Source organism: Poecilia reticulata, chromosome 4 (genome assembly GCF_904066995.2).
Source record: "Poecilia reticulata chromosome 4, P_reticulata-male-v2, whole genome shotgun sequence".
Taxonomy (NCBI): domain Eukaryota; kingdom Metazoa; phylum Chordata; class Actinopteri; order Cyprinodontiformes; family Poeciliidae; genus Poecilia; species Poecilia reticulata.
The window spans coordinates 24,713,345-24,730,523 of NC_088833.1; the positions used below are offsets into that span (position 1 = coordinate 24,713,345).

At 40.8% G+C, this 17,179-nt stretch overlaps 1 protein-coding gene across 1 annotated transcript; it reads left to right on the forward strand.

The window, feature by feature from the left end:
* The first annotated feature begins 1,076 nt into the window (after nucleotides 1-1,076).
* fyb2 (FYN binding protein 2) lies at nucleotides 1,077-16,741 on the forward strand. Its single transcript, XM_008407383.2, has 20 exons — nucleotides 1,077-1,526; nucleotides 2,480-3,795; nucleotides 3,894-4,024; nucleotides 5,876-6,037; nucleotides 6,119-6,410; nucleotides 6,505-6,626; nucleotides 7,084-7,112; nucleotides 8,072-8,106; nucleotides 8,288-8,456; nucleotides 9,779-9,938; nucleotides 10,025-10,139; nucleotides 10,237-10,271; nucleotides 10,358-10,436; nucleotides 10,873-10,907; nucleotides 14,021-14,087; nucleotides 14,178-14,249; nucleotides 14,337-14,359; nucleotides 14,460-14,493; nucleotides 16,266-16,380; nucleotides 16,463-16,741. The coding sequence occupies exons 1-20, from the start codon at nucleotides 1,518-1,520 to the stop codon at nucleotides 16,484-16,486; spliced, it is 3,024 nt and encodes a 1,007-aa protein (XP_008405605.2). The 5' UTR covers nucleotides 1,077-1,517; the 3' UTR covers nucleotides 16,487-16,741.
* Nucleotides 16,742-17,179: the final 438 nt, after the last annotated feature.

The following is a 17,179-nucleotide window of genomic DNA, read 5'->3' on the forward strand; positions in this document are numbered from 1 at the left end:
TTCGGTAGATTCTCTTTTGTCTCTTTTCAACCTTCAGGACCGTTCAGTCTTTCCATGGTGTTCATCCTCACTTCAAAAGTCAGGAGCAAACCGAACTAAATGTCAGAGATTTAAACGGCGTGAATCTCCTTCAGAGGACAAGTGTCATGTAACATGTAACTCTCATGTTACTCCTAATTTGCTCACCAGAAAATTACATTTTGTAGAAAATTAAAAACTCTAGACATTTGTAGGATTGACATTAAATTACGTATATGTCCAAAACATACAAGCTCGGATGTCTCAAGTTTCAGAATCCTATTAAAATACCAATCCTTGGTGAGGTGGCATGAACGCGTCGGCAAGATGGTTTGTCACTGACGTAGCAGCTTTGGCACACCCTTTTCCATTTCCTGTGACAGTTTATAGAAATAGTCTCACTTCACTGTCATTGTGGCACCTGGTTGCCCAGGTGGTTTCAGATTAGCCAAGCCCTTTTTGTTTCAACACAATCACCCAGAAGCAGTTTTGTGATGAATGGGTAATCAAGTTGTTGTTAAGGAGGAGATTTATTTGTCAGTTAATGTAAATCCAGAAACGGCATGACATGTTTGTCGTCGGTATATTTCTTCAAGGCAGTAACATTTGGGAAATATCCAAGCAAAAAAACAGGAAATCAGGTGTATTCAACAGGAGCAGGCGACCTAGATTTAAACATTTCAGATATCGGACAAATGGATCTCTTAGCTGAATGAACAGAACTGAATTTCAGTGGTTTCAGGATTGGAGGCCTCAAATGCTCCCTGAGAGCTGTCACTTTCAGCTCTGTTTGGCAAAATGTCCCCGGACCTTTCAAAGCTGTCTAACACAGACGTATCTGTAGCAGGTATTGTATTTACTTATGCATTTTAGAAATACCTCCTTAAGTACTTCTGCATTCTGCATTCAGAGCTGGAATGTTGCCTGACCTCTTATTGCCTCCCCCCCCCCACCCCCCCAACCCTCCTGTAACCTGGAAGATTTACACTTTGCCCACAGATTTGATTTAGACAAAAAAAAAAAAAAAAACATTTTAATTTTTAAAGTTGTCTAAATGTCAGAGACAGACGAGGCCATGGTTATAAGGGAAACTAGTCCGTAATGAAGACTCATGTTGGTGAGTCACTGCGGGGCATGCAGCTCCAGCCTGGTGGCATTCCACCTGTGTTCAGTGTTACAGAAGAAAAACTATCCGAGAGTCACAGAGTTACGTTAACCTGAGCCAGACCCGTTTGTCGAGCTGGGCTGTTTTCTTCCACATGACGAGTGAGTTTTCCAACCCAACAGAAACCAGATTCTGCGCGCGTCCTGGACGCAGAAAGGAAACATTGTGGGTCTGAATCCAGAAAGCAGCCTTACATCTCGATTATTATTTTTTTTAATAATAAACTTGTGCTATTAGTATAACCAGAATGAGAGGCTGAAGAAGACAATAATTATTTGGTTCATTCGGGAGATTTGTTTCTTTCGTTTTTTTTTTTTTTTTATTTAAAAACGCGATGGATGAGGTGAGTTATTGGCTTAAATTAGCCACGTTACGTCTTACAATAAATATTGTTTAGGTAGTGGAAACGGGTATTTAGCTGCTGTATGTTAATGCCACTTGTTAAATATTTCAACCGAGCTGCATTGATATATAAACCGCTTGGACACGTATTGGTCCTAAATCTGGTCATTTTTAATCATACCCAACTCGGTAGTTATGACTATGATATTATGATGGTCTAAATCGTTCAGAAGTTTTCAATTTACAGTCCGTCCTCTAAACAAACCTTTACAGGCGATAGAAGTAATAGAATTAAATCCAATGGAAAACGAAAAAATATTTGATAGGGACAGACACACATTTACATAGACAAACTGAACGAAACAGCAGTCCCATGCCAGCATCATGGTGCAATAGCAACAGCTAATTCGCAGCACTTGTATACACCATTATATTTTTTTGCCAAATATTGCATGGAGGCTCATGCCACTAGCATTTCTTATTCTGTTATTTTTGTGTAAAGGAAATACACGCGCACTAAGGTGCGTGTTGTTGGCTGAGGCATTTATAAACTAAAAATAGTGGGAATTTTTTTTTTTTCAAACCATTAAAAGAATACACCATTCGGAGGCATCTACTGCTAAATATTTCCAACAACTTTAATATGAAAAAGGAGCAGAATCACGTTAAAACCCAGATTTGAGTGAATGTCAAATGTACAAAAATGTGATTATGAACAAAACAAATAAACAGGGTGTGTGTCGGAGGGGGGGGGGGGGGATGGGGGGCATTACCTACCCCACCCACATTCTGCACAATTCTCCCTAGGGGCAAAGATTTATGTGTATATGTTTCTATGACGTAAGGTCAGAAAAAAAGCAAATATGTTGGCTCAGTAAATGATGTGCGTAGACTTTGTAATCCAGAACATGCTGCTGAAAGATGACTGTTTCACTTTTTGTCTGACACTTTTAGCAAGAGGGTCCGTTAGACTTCCAGGCATTGAGGGCCAAGTTCCAGGACAAACAATTAATGCTGGGGCCACCAAAAACCAAACCTGTTATCCCTGAGAAACCAAAGGTCGTCTCTCCTCCCCTAAGCCCCACTCAGCACCTTCCGCCAGGAGCACGCCCCTCCCTGCTCTCCTCCATCAACCAGGCCTTGGACTCAAAGTCGGTCAATGCTCCCAGAGTGATATTCAAAGATGAGAACAAGGACAACAAAAAGCTTCTTACGCATGGTAACTCAAAGCCCAAAGACAAATCTGACGAGAAGACAAAGGAGAGTAAGGACAAGACAAAGGAGAGCAAGGAGAAGCTGAATGAAAACTCATCGGATCACAAGAAGAACGGAAAGAAGCATCCGTCCTTTGGGACACAGAAGGAGAGCACAGTGCCAGCCTTGCCTCCTCCGAAGTCCAAAACACAGAGGAAGAAGAATGTTCTTGGTTTCATAAAGTCTTCCAAGAAGGATCCAGCAACGACCTCGGCTGACTCAATCCTGGACTCGACGAACTTGAACCTTCCTGGACCTACACCGCTGATCCCATTGGCTTCTGACGCTGACGAGGAGGAGTCTATATACTCTGTACCGAAGCAGATCACACGAAAGATCATCATCCCTGAATCCAGTGCTGCAGTGGACCTGACGACGCTCTCTCCAATTCCCGACCCTCCTGACTTCTCTCCTCCGCCTGCCATGATCCCAGCTACCCCAGTTTTCAAAATCCCACCCCCACAGAGCGAAACCCCACCTCAGATTGAAAGTCCTGTTTTGTCAGTTTCTGACCCGCCCAGCCAAAACAGAATTGCTCCCATTCCTTCCATTGATGCTCCCCTTCGCCCAACCATTCCTGCTCCCTCTCCCCCACTCGCTAATGCGCATCCTCTTTCCGTTGCAACTCCTTCCCCTCCAACCGTTGTGACTCCCTCCCCGTCAGATGCCGTAGATCCTTCTCCTCCATCCACTGCCCCTCCTTCCCCTCCATCCAGAGCTGTCCATGCCCCACCCAGAGCTATTTTCTCTCCTCCACCGAGTTTTGCCAACTCGGATCCTTTTCCCAAGTTCTCTGCCCCCTCCACCGAGCTTCAGGCAGCAGCTGGTTCTGACGTGGAGGTGGCACTGCCAGCTGCTGTGGAAGCAATTTACTCTACTCCTTCCAAACTAGAACGTCCCATCTCCGCCCTGTCCGCCCTGGAGAGGGCAGAGGACATGAATTCTGGGAAGAGAACCCCTCCGAGTGACCCGAGGATCTTAAGCGCTCTGGAGAAGGCACGCAAGAAAGGCGCCAGGTAGAACTCCCTTCCAGGAGCTTGGTTCATTTAGCCAAGTTTAGTATGCAAATGGTCACTTACAAGTATGCTTAATCTGCTTCCAACCCCATGTCTAGCCCCACTCCTCCACCCGAAGACTTTCCTTATCACCTGAATCCCGCCCTCAGCGATGCAGAGTTGCCGCCCTTCAACTATGAGGGAAAGAAACTCCCGTTGATTAAGTCAGAAGTTGACGGCCCCGACCACAGTGAGTTTCAGCTCAGCTTTGTGTTTTTTCCCACTGTCTTGGAATTTAGTCTGAATTTATTTCACCTCAACATGACGAACAGAACAAACTTCCCAATTATCAGGATCTCAGGTATGTGCAGTACTCTACAGAATTTGAAGGTTTAAATTGAACCAGAAGCGTGGTGGTATTCATTGGATTCAGAATAGAGTAAAGGTGTTGGAATAAATCTGTGAAGCGTCCCACACAAACAATAACCTAGCATTCTTCTTGAGTGACAGAAACAACTGAGCTGTGAAGGTATGACAGCTATGATAGAAATGCTGGGTTTCCTTAAAGTCTGGTAAACAGGACTCAGACACAGTTTACTGAAATTTAACCTACACTGTCATGGAGATTTTATATCCACGTCATGAACTAATTTTTTACTCTTTTTTTTCTAAATCAAATTCTTCTAAATGAAACATAAAAACTGTTTAAGGAAGTGCTTACATGTTACAGTGGCGGATTTATTTTGTATTTTTACCTTTTCTGAAGCAGGGAACTAAGTTATAAAACTTGAAAGTAGACCAGACACAATACAAGGAAGACTTTTCTTGTTGACAAATGCATGACTGAAGACAACTTCCACATTGTTTGACAAGTTGGGTTTCCATGTGAAATCAATTTTCTGTTCCACTTGTTTTTTCTTCCTCTCTTCCTTGTTTCATACAAGTTTTAAAGGAATATGTTAGATTGGTATAAAGTGAGAACCTATAAAAATAAGCAAGGCCATGGCAACTTAATTTATTAGAACATTTCAGCAAACAAGACAATTCAAAGAGCTTTACATTATGAAAATAAAAAAAGGAATTTATTGCAAGGTTAAATACAGGAAAACTAGACTACAAACTACAATTATTGATGCTTCAGGTAACAGACATCAAACAATCAACTCTAACTAAATGGGTTTTTAACCTTGATTTATAAGAACTCATGTTTCAGGATTTTTATTAATTAAATTAATGGTTCTGCTATCTAGAACATTTCATATCACTGTGAGTTTGTAGAAAAAGTGAAGAAATCATCAAAGCAGAGGAAAGCGGACATCTGATCATACTGGCTTTCTGATTTTAGAAATTTAAAGCAACTCAAATAGAAAATGTCTGTAGTAGGCCTATCAGTTTAAATAAAACACTGTATTAACAATCAGCACTTTAACAAAAGCGTTAACTTTTTATTTGTAGATTTCTTAATTTAGCCTGCTGGTTGTAATCAGTGGCTCTGAGTAAAACCAGGCCAACTAGCTATTAGCATACATGCTAACTTAACAGATAATATATGGTGTCATATTGGCATAATGTTTGCATGTAGATATGGATTTCCAGGTGTTGTAATTGTTTTCACATTCCTGGTGGAATGACTGGCCTCTTCAGTTTGAGTTGTTTTAAATTTCTAATAATCAGCTTTAAAGTGGGGGCTCCTGTCTGACTGTTAGCATACATGCTAGCATGTATAGTAACTATGAAGTATTGTTTACATTTTCAAAGGAGGCTGTTTGCAATGTTGGTTTTGCACTATTGGCTACTAAGCTAACCAAGAGAGGAACAAACTTTCTGAGAAGTGTGTAGCATAAGCTTGTGTAGAAACATATTTGTAGCTAGGCTGAGAAAACACTGTATAAAGTATGTGTGAACAGCTGTTAGCCTTCCTCTGCTATGAAGATTTCTTCACTTTTCCACATTGTCATGGTGACATGACATCTTTGTACTAGAGATAAGACAACAATGACAAAACCTCACTTCAGAAAATTCAAGCTATCAATTTAATGTGAGACTTTAAGGTGTAAATCAGCTGAACAAATGTAAACTATTGTGATGCGATTCCTCACAGGGGCAGCTTCTCCGGCATTGCAGAGCCTCACGGAGGAGGGGTCTAACCCACCCAGACAGGTCCTACCAGACCGAGAGACTTTGGGTCCGGCTCCAGAGAAACCTAAAAGACCTCAGTCTGCCAACATGAGTCAATTCAGCCCCCCTCCTATCATACCTGAAGGTAATTTCACATCCACCGACGTTGCACTTGGAAATCCTTTCCATTCACTCAGGGATGCATTTCTCTATCTCTGTCACACAGAGATTCCGGTTCCACTTGAGTTTTTAGAGGCCGAAGCCACAGACGTACCCGGATTTGACGATTTGGAGGACGCCTACAGCCCAGAGCTGCCGGTGTCCGAATGTGGGAATGAGGAACACACGGGTGCCGACGTTCCAGACAAACCAACCCAGACACAGTTTTATGGCAACGGAATAACTCATCCAGAAACAGAGGTCCAAACTAAGACGGCATATGGAGAAATTAAGCTGGACAATCCTCTGCAGGAACAATCCCTAAAACCCACTGAGGACTACTCTACACCCAAACAGGAGTAAGATCAGGAAGTTCAGCTACATATTTATTCAATTTAAAGTGGCGAGTTGTATCTCAAGAAACTGTGTTAATCGATATTTTGTTCTTTGCAGCCCTCAAGCACTGCTCCACAGCAGTCTGTACGAAAGCAACGACGACGTGTACGAAGCCATTAACGTGAGCTCCAGCAAAAAGAAGGGGAAGAGCAACAAGAAACACAAAGGGGCCCCAAAAAGTCTGTCTAACACATTCTTCTTGTTTAATAAATTCTCATGCTGGAAATTTATATTAAATTTTGGAGAATTGATTGGAAAAGTTGCATTATGGAGAAAAAATATACTGGATATAAACCCAAGTTGTTGTTTTTTTGTTTGTTTGTTTGTTTTTTGCATTTTACAAGCACAAGTACATAGCTTTGACTTTCTACTTGTGCACTTTTAGCAATCTCTAAAAGTCATCTTTTAGAGATTGCTTGGCAAAATAGTTGTGCTGAGGCTCTTTCACCCGTACATCTTCATATTTTGCTTCTTCAGCAAGAATTAATTACTGTTTTACAAACAAAATAACCACATTTTCTGAATTTGAATGTTTTACATGTTGCTTTTACAGCTTTAGTTGATAAATGAATGTTTTTGAAGACACAGATTTCTGCACATTTTAACAGAAATCCGTTCGTTTGCTTTAATTCACAGATCCATATGTCGAGTCTGGACAGGAAACGGTAGGCACCGAGGAATTAAAGTTCTGTTACAGTTTTTGTATTTTCACTTTTGTCACATTGCAACTATAGGTCCAGATTTTGGGTTATATCTCGACTAGTCACATATAGACACACATTTTTTTTTCTATTTTTCTAAATACCTCAGTCAGATTGGAGAGTAATCAACTAATATTCATTTTTTTAAAGATTTCCCTCAGATTTTTATTTGGATTTCGGTCCTGACTTTGACTGAGCCGTTTCCTCCTGTGAATATGATCTAAGTCATTCTGTTGCAGCTCTGGCTGCATCATCAGAGTGGAGAGCACTGTTAGTTTCCCGCCACTCGTTCGTTTTGCGTTTTTGTTGTGTCTGATTCACTGGTTGTGGCAAACTGCAAGCAAAACGTCTAGTGGATTTCTTGAAAAACATTTAATTTCCTCTTGACAATAATTTAGAGGTGCAAGTTACAGATTAACGAGTTAAAATAAAATTGATCGACTAACGATTCATTTTTAAGCGACCATTTTCTTGAAGTTTTCTCTTGCGTCACGAGGGTCGACCATGTTTCCACAACATGCTAATTTTCCTTAATAAATTCAATTAAAAAAATAAAATTCTGAAATTTTAACATTATTTGTGTCATCTGCGTTAAATACTGACTAAATAAATAGAAAATTGTGGTTTTCTGCCATTATTAAGCCGAGACGTGTTTACAAGATAGAACAAAATAGAAACTTCTCAGGTTGCTGAACAGAAAAAAGATGAAAAGAATAAAACATGCAACTCTGAGCTCCCAGAAACAGAGAGATGTTCATACAGACCACCAGCTCTTGAAGGAAAGTTGAAGTAATGTGACAATGTGAAAATGTTTAAGGCGCTTTTGATTCTCTCAAAGGGCATTCACCTTCAAAATCAGAGGCGTAATGTCTTTTTGTTTTTATCTAAAGCAAATTAATTCTTATCTCTGTGAATATTTACAGGTTCAGGAGAAAACCAAGATGAGCAGGTTCGGCAGGTAGGACCTCGTTTTTTTTATTTTATTTTTTTTCTTTTGGACCCACTTTTCCAGTTTTCATTCCTCCTGCTCTCCAGAGAGTTTCTGAGGAGAGTCGCGTTTCCCTCCCTTGCAATCACCCCCTGCTGTTCAGACATGCCGCGAGTGAAACAACTTTCGTGTGCGTCTCCTCTCCCCGCAGGAGCGAGAAGAAGCACACCTCGGAAAAGCCGGATGAGAAGGAGCTGAAAAAGAAGGAGAAGCAGCGGCTGGAGAAGGAGAAGAAGGAGCTGAAGGAGAAACAGGAGCGGGAGAAGAAAGAGCAGAAGGAGAGGGAGAAGAAGGAGAATGAGATGAAGAAAAAATTCAACGTGAGTCCTGTTATTTTGACAGAAAACAGACAGAGGAGGAGGAGGAGGAGGTGTGAACGGTGACTGAGAGGCAGAGGAGGAGGGTGGAGCAAACGTCTGGCCTCTCAAACCTGTCAGGATTCATTCCTCGCTGTGGAAGAGCTGAGCAACATGTGCAGCAAGAGTAAACACGGGTTTCACCGCTGGCAACACCTTCCTCACATTAGAGTTTTTAACTCAGGCCTCTGTTTTATGTAGCAGAAATGTTGGAACAGGACTTTAGTTTCTACGGAGACCAGATGATAAAAGACCTTTCAGTATTTTAATCAAGTGTTTAATCACCGGTCCTGAATAGCGTTACCTCAGACGACGGGCGAGACGCAAAGAAATGAATCATTTTTTGCAAACTGGTTTCAACTGCCGTGTTCTGGTTTCCTTTTTCCTCACTGGCTCACAGACGTGTGTTTTGTTGATTTTTTTAAGTCTGATTATAATTTTAAGGTCAGTGATATCTGGTCCAGACAGTATGCACACAGTACGGAAGAAAGGTGAACTGAGTGATTGGACACCTTTATCAAATTACAGTTTGTTTGTTTTTTACTTTGTTTGCTCTATATTTTAAACATAAATATGCTTTACCGTCATAATTGTGGTGATGCAAAGGGAGCATCGCTTGCTTCTTTGTAACTCCCAGTGGGAAAGCACAGATTTAAAGTCAACAGCCCTGAAACAGAGACAAAAACTTCTCTTAGTGTGCTAAGATAGAAATTAACAAAACAATAGATGAAAAAGAAATTAGCAAAGTTTAAAAAAATTGATGGTTCCACGTCAAACAGGTTTGGGCTTCACTCCCCTGAATCCCATCAAATTGGTTTCTGATGAGTTGTTTTCCCATGACTCATCACCTTACTGCAGCTGTAAGCAGCTGATCCTGATGGAAGAGGTGGTTGCGAAATGTTTCACAGTCTGTATGAATGACAAATTAACGTTAAGAAATATCTGAAAGCATTTTCTCTGCTTCAAAATGCGTTTTCAAAAAGCGTCAATATGAGACGCTTCATCCACAACCCGTCTCACTTGTTGTTAGCTCAGACATTGACCTTTGCCCCCCCCAAGTCCAACATTTCAACTCAGTCACTTTCTGTGCAAATGGTTCATTTAGGGTTTTTGTAGTAGTTCCATACAATTAAGTCCTTATAATTGCACTATTCTTCAGTGGTGAGTTGTTTACTCATTGTCTTTTTCCTTGAATTTGTGTTAAACGATCCCATTAGGTTAGATTCAATTAGCATGACTACTCTGCTGAGTCAAAGTTGTGCAAAATCTCCGTTTGTGTGTTTCAGGTCACAGGGCAGGAGGAAGCCATGTACCAGGCAAAGGTAAAAGTCACCACAAAGGGCCGTAAGCACGATCTGCCCGTCAAGAGCGGCGACGTCATCAGCATCATCCGAACCACTGAGTGCCCCAAGGGGAAGTGGCTGGCCAGGGACAGCAGCAACACCTGTGAGCCGACAGCAGAGTGTTCGTCTCTGGGAAAGAGAGTACGACAAAGTGACTCGCCTACAAAAATCTGTGTTTGTTCACTCTAGACGGGTACGTCTCTGTGGACCACGTGGAGATGGACTTTAAGGAGATTTTGGAGCTGGGAAAGAAGACTCCCCGCAACAGCGCCGTCATTGAGACCGAAGCCACCACAGACGGCAAGTACGTGACCCCCACCTCAACACCGAGTCCGTTATCAGGTAGAGGAGAAGCCGACGTTCTCCTGACGACGAGCGTCTGCTTTCTGTTTCTTTCGCAGGGTGTTGAATCACTTCAGTCGTTCGCCGGGAAGCTGTAAGTGTTCACGAGTGGCGCGCGTTGAATCGGTCAGTGGCTGTTTGATGCAGACCGCTTCTTCATGCTGTCCTTGATGTGTTCAGTCTCAGATGACAGTGAGGAGTGGACCTGCGACGACGAAACGCTCTCACCCAACCCGGATGCTTCTGACCAGTTGCCAGGGTAACCTGACATCATCGCTGTAAAAACACAAAATCCCATCAAGTATTTTTATCTGGAGCAAACATCTCATGCACTTGAAACAATTCAAAACAAACTAGAAAGTAACTTTTCAGCAAGATGTATAGGCATAAGCAAATATTTATAACTGGAAAAATATCTTCCTATAAGTGAAAGTATCTGGATGTAGGACTTGTACTTCTTTTAATCTATATTCAATAATTATCTTCTTAAATCAAGCTTTTATAATATCAAGCTGAAAAGTTACTTTTCATTATGTTTTGTCGCATTTCAAGTGTACTAACGAGACGAAACGAGACAAATACTTTGCAAGATTTAGTTTTTGCAATGGAGCCTGATTGCCACATTTTTTTGGACACAGTGATTGATTGATCAGTTCTTAATCACGTCTTTTTCTTACCTTCTCTTCCCTCCTCAGGGTTCACACACGGGCCATCTCCATGCCAGAGATGGGTAAGATACACATCATAGATTATACTCCATCTTTGACAAGCTTACTTGAAACATTGCCTTGAAGACAAATGTTAATACTGATCAAATCAATGAAATGTTGTACAACTCATTTCCTGAAGCTCTACATATATTTTGTGCGCCGTAGTAAACTGGTAGTAAATCGTGAACTGCACCTCTTAGGTGCCGCGACACAAATCTTGGTTTCTAAAATAAAGGAAGGTAGTTTTGATATATTTTAATATGTTTGGTATCTTAAAAGGGACTTTCATTTATAAAGGCTGGGAATTAATTAAGGATTCATTGTTTTCAAGGTAATGGTGCAGAGATTTTTTAACTTGAGGCAGAACTCTGAGGTCGAATTGGTTTATGAGTTTTACCACATAGCTACATTTTTTGGAGTCATCTGACGATTTGTATAGTTGACCTACTTTTATAATTAACTCACAAATAAAATAGTTTACAGAAACTTCCAAAAGCATTTATACCCCTTGAACTTTTCTACTCCGTGTCATGTGACAAGTACAAAACCTGTAGAGTGTCAAATTCCTGTAAAATAAAAAAAAAAAAAAAAAAAAAAAGAAAACCAATACAAAGTAGAACAAAACTGAAGTGGAGGGGAGATTATGTTTTTTAAAAAATAGAAATAAATACAAAAAAAGTTAGGCATGCACTTGAGTTCAGCCTCCCTCAGTCAGTACTTTACAGAATTACATTTTGTTGCTATTGAAGCCGTATAAAATTTCAAGCAACAGTTAACAGATTGGGTGAAAGTGTCATGATTTGTCGTGTGGGTGGTGAGGTAGACGCAGGCAGACCCAGGATGTAGACGAATAGGGTAGTTTAATGATGAATTCCGGAAACAAACTCAAAGACACAGGCAGCTCTGGGAGCAGACAGACGACGAACGTATGACGAACAATAGACGAGGGTCAGACAACAGACAAAGACAACAGGTGGGTTTAAATACACAAGGAGGGTAATCAGGGAACGAGACACAGCTGGGAACAATCAACAGGGAGGACAGGACATGACAGAGACTCACAGGGAACAGACTAATAAACAGAAAAACCTCAAAATAAAACACTGAAAACACAGATTTCAACAGAAAGTGGTAGTCTTAAAACCAGTTTATTTTTAGCATACACAATTCATTATTTTATTACAAGTTGGCAAGTATTTGTTTTTCTTTGTGACCCCTATAGTCACAAAGTTTTTGCATTTTAAAAACCCATTACTCTGCATGCCTCTTGAACTGAATCACTGCTTTGTGACTTGAGGGATTCCCCTTTATTTCCATAGCAACGATCAGAAGCAACACCTTTCCCCAGAAGTCCAGTGAGCTCACTGATGAGGTCATAGATGACATGTACATCACAATAGATCAAAGAAGTTCTAAAGCTTGAATATCAATGCTTCAGTCAGGATCCAGACGGTTCTCTGAGTTCCAACTTTGCAAGGATTTGTAAAAATGTTTAGTATTACAAAGGTACTTGTTCCCCTAATTATCCCAGTCGGTCTCGGTGTTGGATATTTTGTCTCCTCTGGGATCAAAAAGATATGTGACCATTACTTCCCTGGGAAGGACTGCGACGACGACGACGATGTCCCTGAAATCTCTCAGGATGAAGAGGTCGACTGGTTTTGGAAAGGTTTCCCAACTGGTAGCCAGGAACAAACTGACCCGGCTGGGGAGGTTTGTTCCGAAACACCAGACATAGACCTGACCAAGACCTCACAGGACAGTGCTGAGGACGACAGCACTGTCTTGGGGCAAACTGACCCGGCTGGGGAGGTTTGCTCAAAGTCGACTGAACATTTTGAGAGTGGGAGTGCAGTCGGAGAAGAATCGACCCCGGCTGGGGAAGATTTATCTCCGGCTGATCGCATAGCCAAGACTTTTGCTAAAATTACAGCGAAAGTTTTGGCTGCATCGGTTCACTCTCTGGTTTTGCCAGATAATACTCCCGTGAAAGGGACAATCAAAAGTGACTTTGAGGTGTCACCTTCCCCGGACGGGGAAAATGCCTCAGAGGACACTGGAGTCGCGGATTCGTCCAGACCTTCTCTGTATGGTAGGATCACTCTGTCTTTTGAGCTTTACCCTGGACGAGTGCAATAATTCAGCACTGAGATTAGGCTCTGACCGGAAAATTGTAATCAGGTCGGGAGACTCATGATATGGACAGGTTACCATGAAACTGTATGATGGGACATCATACAGTTTCATCCCAACTTAAAGAAGTTGATGAGAACTTCTTTGCTGTCCTGAACCCCTGAACCTGTGGGGATTCAGGCCAACTGAACTTACTTAAATTTATGGGATGAAAGGGCAAAAAGATTGGTAGGACTTTACTGATACACTGATATAAATTTGTTATAAAAGTATTACTGATTGCACTTCAAAAATTAGGTAACTTTATTTTATTAAAGGTAAAGTTTAAACAGTAATGATTTCTTGGTTAATGTCAAGTTATCATAACAAAGGCATTTTGAATAATGTCAACTTTATATTAAAAGTGTCATAATTTACCGAATGACGCTTTTTGACAACAGTCATAAATATTCATGAAGACTTATTTATGTTCATGACATGTGTTACGTCATGTTTATGAAAGTGTCATGACAGTCTTATTCACCTCCCTTCAAATAAAGTGTTACCAAAAGATTTGACAGGTTTCCTGTTTGCAGGTTTCTCTCCGGGCGCTCCGGCTTTCTGCCACAGTCTAAACTCACGACTGTTTAGTTAATTGGTCTCCAAATTCTCCTTAGATGTGATTGAAACATAATTTTCTTTTTTATAAAATGGTTGCCTGGGTTTCATCCCTGCCTGGGTTCTTCTCTCTTCATGGGGTTTGCATGTTCTCCAAGTGCATTAGTTGATTCTCTCCGGGTTCCCCAGCTTCTTCCCATAGTCCAAGAAAGGTGACTGTTGGTTTAACTGGCTTTTCTAGTTGACCTTTGCCCCATGTCTTCTCCCCTCTCTTTTGAGAGTGTAACCGGAAACTGTTAACGATCGAAAATGTGTTGATAAGTTTAAGATTGTGTCATCTGACAGAAGATTTTTAGTTTTATCGCGACTTGTTAACTTAATCTGCTGCATTTTCTCTTTAAAGGAAACCCGGACCTGGACATAAACCACCAGCACAGTCACAGTGACATGAATGAAAACCCTCAGATCCAGTGAGTTCATCTTCTGATACGTTTGAGCCAAATAAAAAAATATCTCAAAGTTTGAAAAACCTGTATGGCGTGTGCCTATCTTTGTGCCAGAGCGAGACAGGAAGCACTTCACAAGTTGGCGACATTCTTCAGCTCATCGAAATCTGTGGATCCAGCTCCAATGTAGGCGTTTCATAAACGTCCTGATTCTGTGCACATTTTAAACTTTACTGATTACTTGATTGTTTATTTTGTTTGTCTTTTTTTAAGTGATCCCGAACCAGAAAGGAGGAGTAAGTTCAGCTCAATCCATCTTATTTTTAAATCGTTAGCTTTATTACTTTTCTTGTTTTTCTTAATAATTTCCTAATCTTAATCGTGGTTTCTCTGTAGGTCCTACACCTGTGCAGGAAGAAGCTGCTATTGTGTAAGTAGCCCAAAACTAACACACACACACATGCACACACACACTCACTCACCCAAAAAAATCCCAGACATGTTGCTCAACCAGTAGACGGACAGGTTCCCTTCTTTTTTTGGTTCGGAATGAGCTGCTAAGCGTGAAGAGATGTGAACGTGTTAGTTTATGCGTCTAAGAGAAAATCAGGTGGACTGGAAAATCCGTCCGATCCTCCCAACAAGCTGGGTCCTGTTCAGATGCAGACGCATTGTGATCAAAACACTGCGACTAGGCATGGCCTGGTTACACGGCTTAAGGTCCGCTTTTTTAAGAAAGGGTTTTGGCTTCAGATTAGGTTTGAAACTTTCCATCAAACGATTTCGGTTTTTAATTCAGATTAATTCAGAAATGAGCCCTGATTAATTCAGCCAGTAATTATTTGAACAGACGAGGTCTCTCATGGACCACGTCTAAAGGGCATTGGACTTTCAATAAGTGGACTACAGATGAAAAACAAACTGGTGATGTCACCGTAAAAGCAACATACCCCACCCTGATGTGGCAAGACATCAAATTTTAACCCCTTAATAGACACACACTACTGCATATAAAACAGGTGTGTGTGTGTGTAGTGAGTAATATCATAGACAGTAAGACAGGACTTGATAATCCACAGACTGCAGCTCATTTCCTCCTATTAAGACCCAAGTTAGAGCTGTTTTTTGTTAGAATACACAGCAAAATAACAGCATTACTCAGGTTCAATGGAGCAACACCCATCACTATTATAAAGTCGTTGCTAGGCAAGGCAGGTTTATTTTTGTAGCCCAATTCCTTCACAGGGTAATTCCAGGCTTCAAGGAATAGAACCAAGACATACATCAAAAACATGAAATATAGATGAAACACACATTGTATGAAAGCAAACATTGTAATGCAAATTTAGATTAACGAAATGATAAAGCAGTCTTTATGGTGAGTGGTCATAAACAGGAGTGTTTTCAGTCCTGGTACAAAGAAGCCAACAGTTTCTGCACATCTCAGGTTTTCAGGCAGCTGAGGATCAGAGAAACTAAATACTGCTTTCTACCGTTTACTGTGAGTTCATGTTCTGAGTGAACGTCTCAGATCACTTGAGGGGCCGACGTGGTTCATAGCTGATCAGAAACTCTGAAATGTGTCGAGGTCGAGGCCAGTCAGTGGCTTACACACCAGTTCAGTCTATGACAAAGAGAGTCAAAGCAGTAATGGACTGTCGTTTTGGTATTCATTTTGTGGTGTCGATCAAGACTCGAGGATTTTAGACAAGCTGCAGCTGCCCTAATTCATTCTTGATTGGTTTTACCCAAAACCTAATAGAGGAAAAGTGTTTTATTCTGACAGATCCACTGATGGATACTTTGGACACAGTGACTGTGGGAGGCTATGGTCACATGTTAAAAGAGAAACATTAACTTATATGTTATCAGCAAATCTCAGCAAATTGGGACCATGTATAATTTGAATAAAATCAGTCCAACAATAAAGCCCTGAGGAACTCCACGTGTAATCTTTGTTTGCTCAGATGTATAAATATAAATAAGTATGCAGTAACTTTAGTAGCAATAGGGATAATTGCTGATTTTCTGTAATAGGAACAATTAAATGTTACACACTTTTGATTTCAATATTTGCGTGAAGAACATGGTACTGTAGCATTTCTACTGGCCTACACCTAATTGTGATGGGATGGATATACATGGGTAGGTACAATATGTATTCAGTCATAATTAATATATATACATATATATTTTAAACAGGCCACAGGAAAGTTTAACTCAGGAGACAGAGTTTGACCCTTCAGCCGTCATCTTACCTCCTCCTGACATGTACGCAGACTCAGACTCCATGCTGGATTCATCGCTGTACAGCGAGGTGAGAATAAATCATACAGACTCTCAACATCTACCTGCCTTCCTGATATGTTGAAACAATGTTTCTTTCATGTTTCTACCAGCCAATCAGAAATCTCCCACGTTGACCAGGATCTTCATACCGTGGCAAGCTGCAGCCATGTGATCCTTTGCCAAAAATCAGCATCTTCCTTACTTCAATATTTATCTGAGAACTGCAAATATGGATCAATACACTGAGGAGTGAAGCAACGTCTAGGCAAATGGATATGTTACTGCTGTTCCTTGACGATGTCTGTGTGAGGATTCTTTACGATGGACCTGGATGAAGTCTCCTTTTCTCAAGAGGACATAAAAGCAACAATAAAAACTTTACAGACCGACACAGACTGGACAATACCAGAAAAGTACAACTAGTGGTGAAGTAAAGGATTAATTAAACTGCAGTTTTTCTACTTTCCTATGCAAACTAAGAGAAGTAAATCAACTTTTCTTCAGATTAACCGTCAATCCAAAGTTGGATCACAGCTGAGATAACCCGACAAGAACCTGAATCTTTGTCCTTGTCTGCATGAAGCGTCAAGAAGAGTAGGATCATTCTTATCTATAAAAGTCTAAGGGTTTGCTGCAAGGGACTGAATATTTGAAATGAGCTAAGTCATAAATAACCACCTTCTGTTTTCTCCAACTGCACCAACACAATTTAACAGTTTCCACAGAATTATCCGGAACTGGTCAGTTTAATTTCCAAGTGTTTGCATCACTGTTTTTTTTTTGTGTTTTTTTTTTTTTTTACTTTACAGGGATCTTTTTCTACTTTT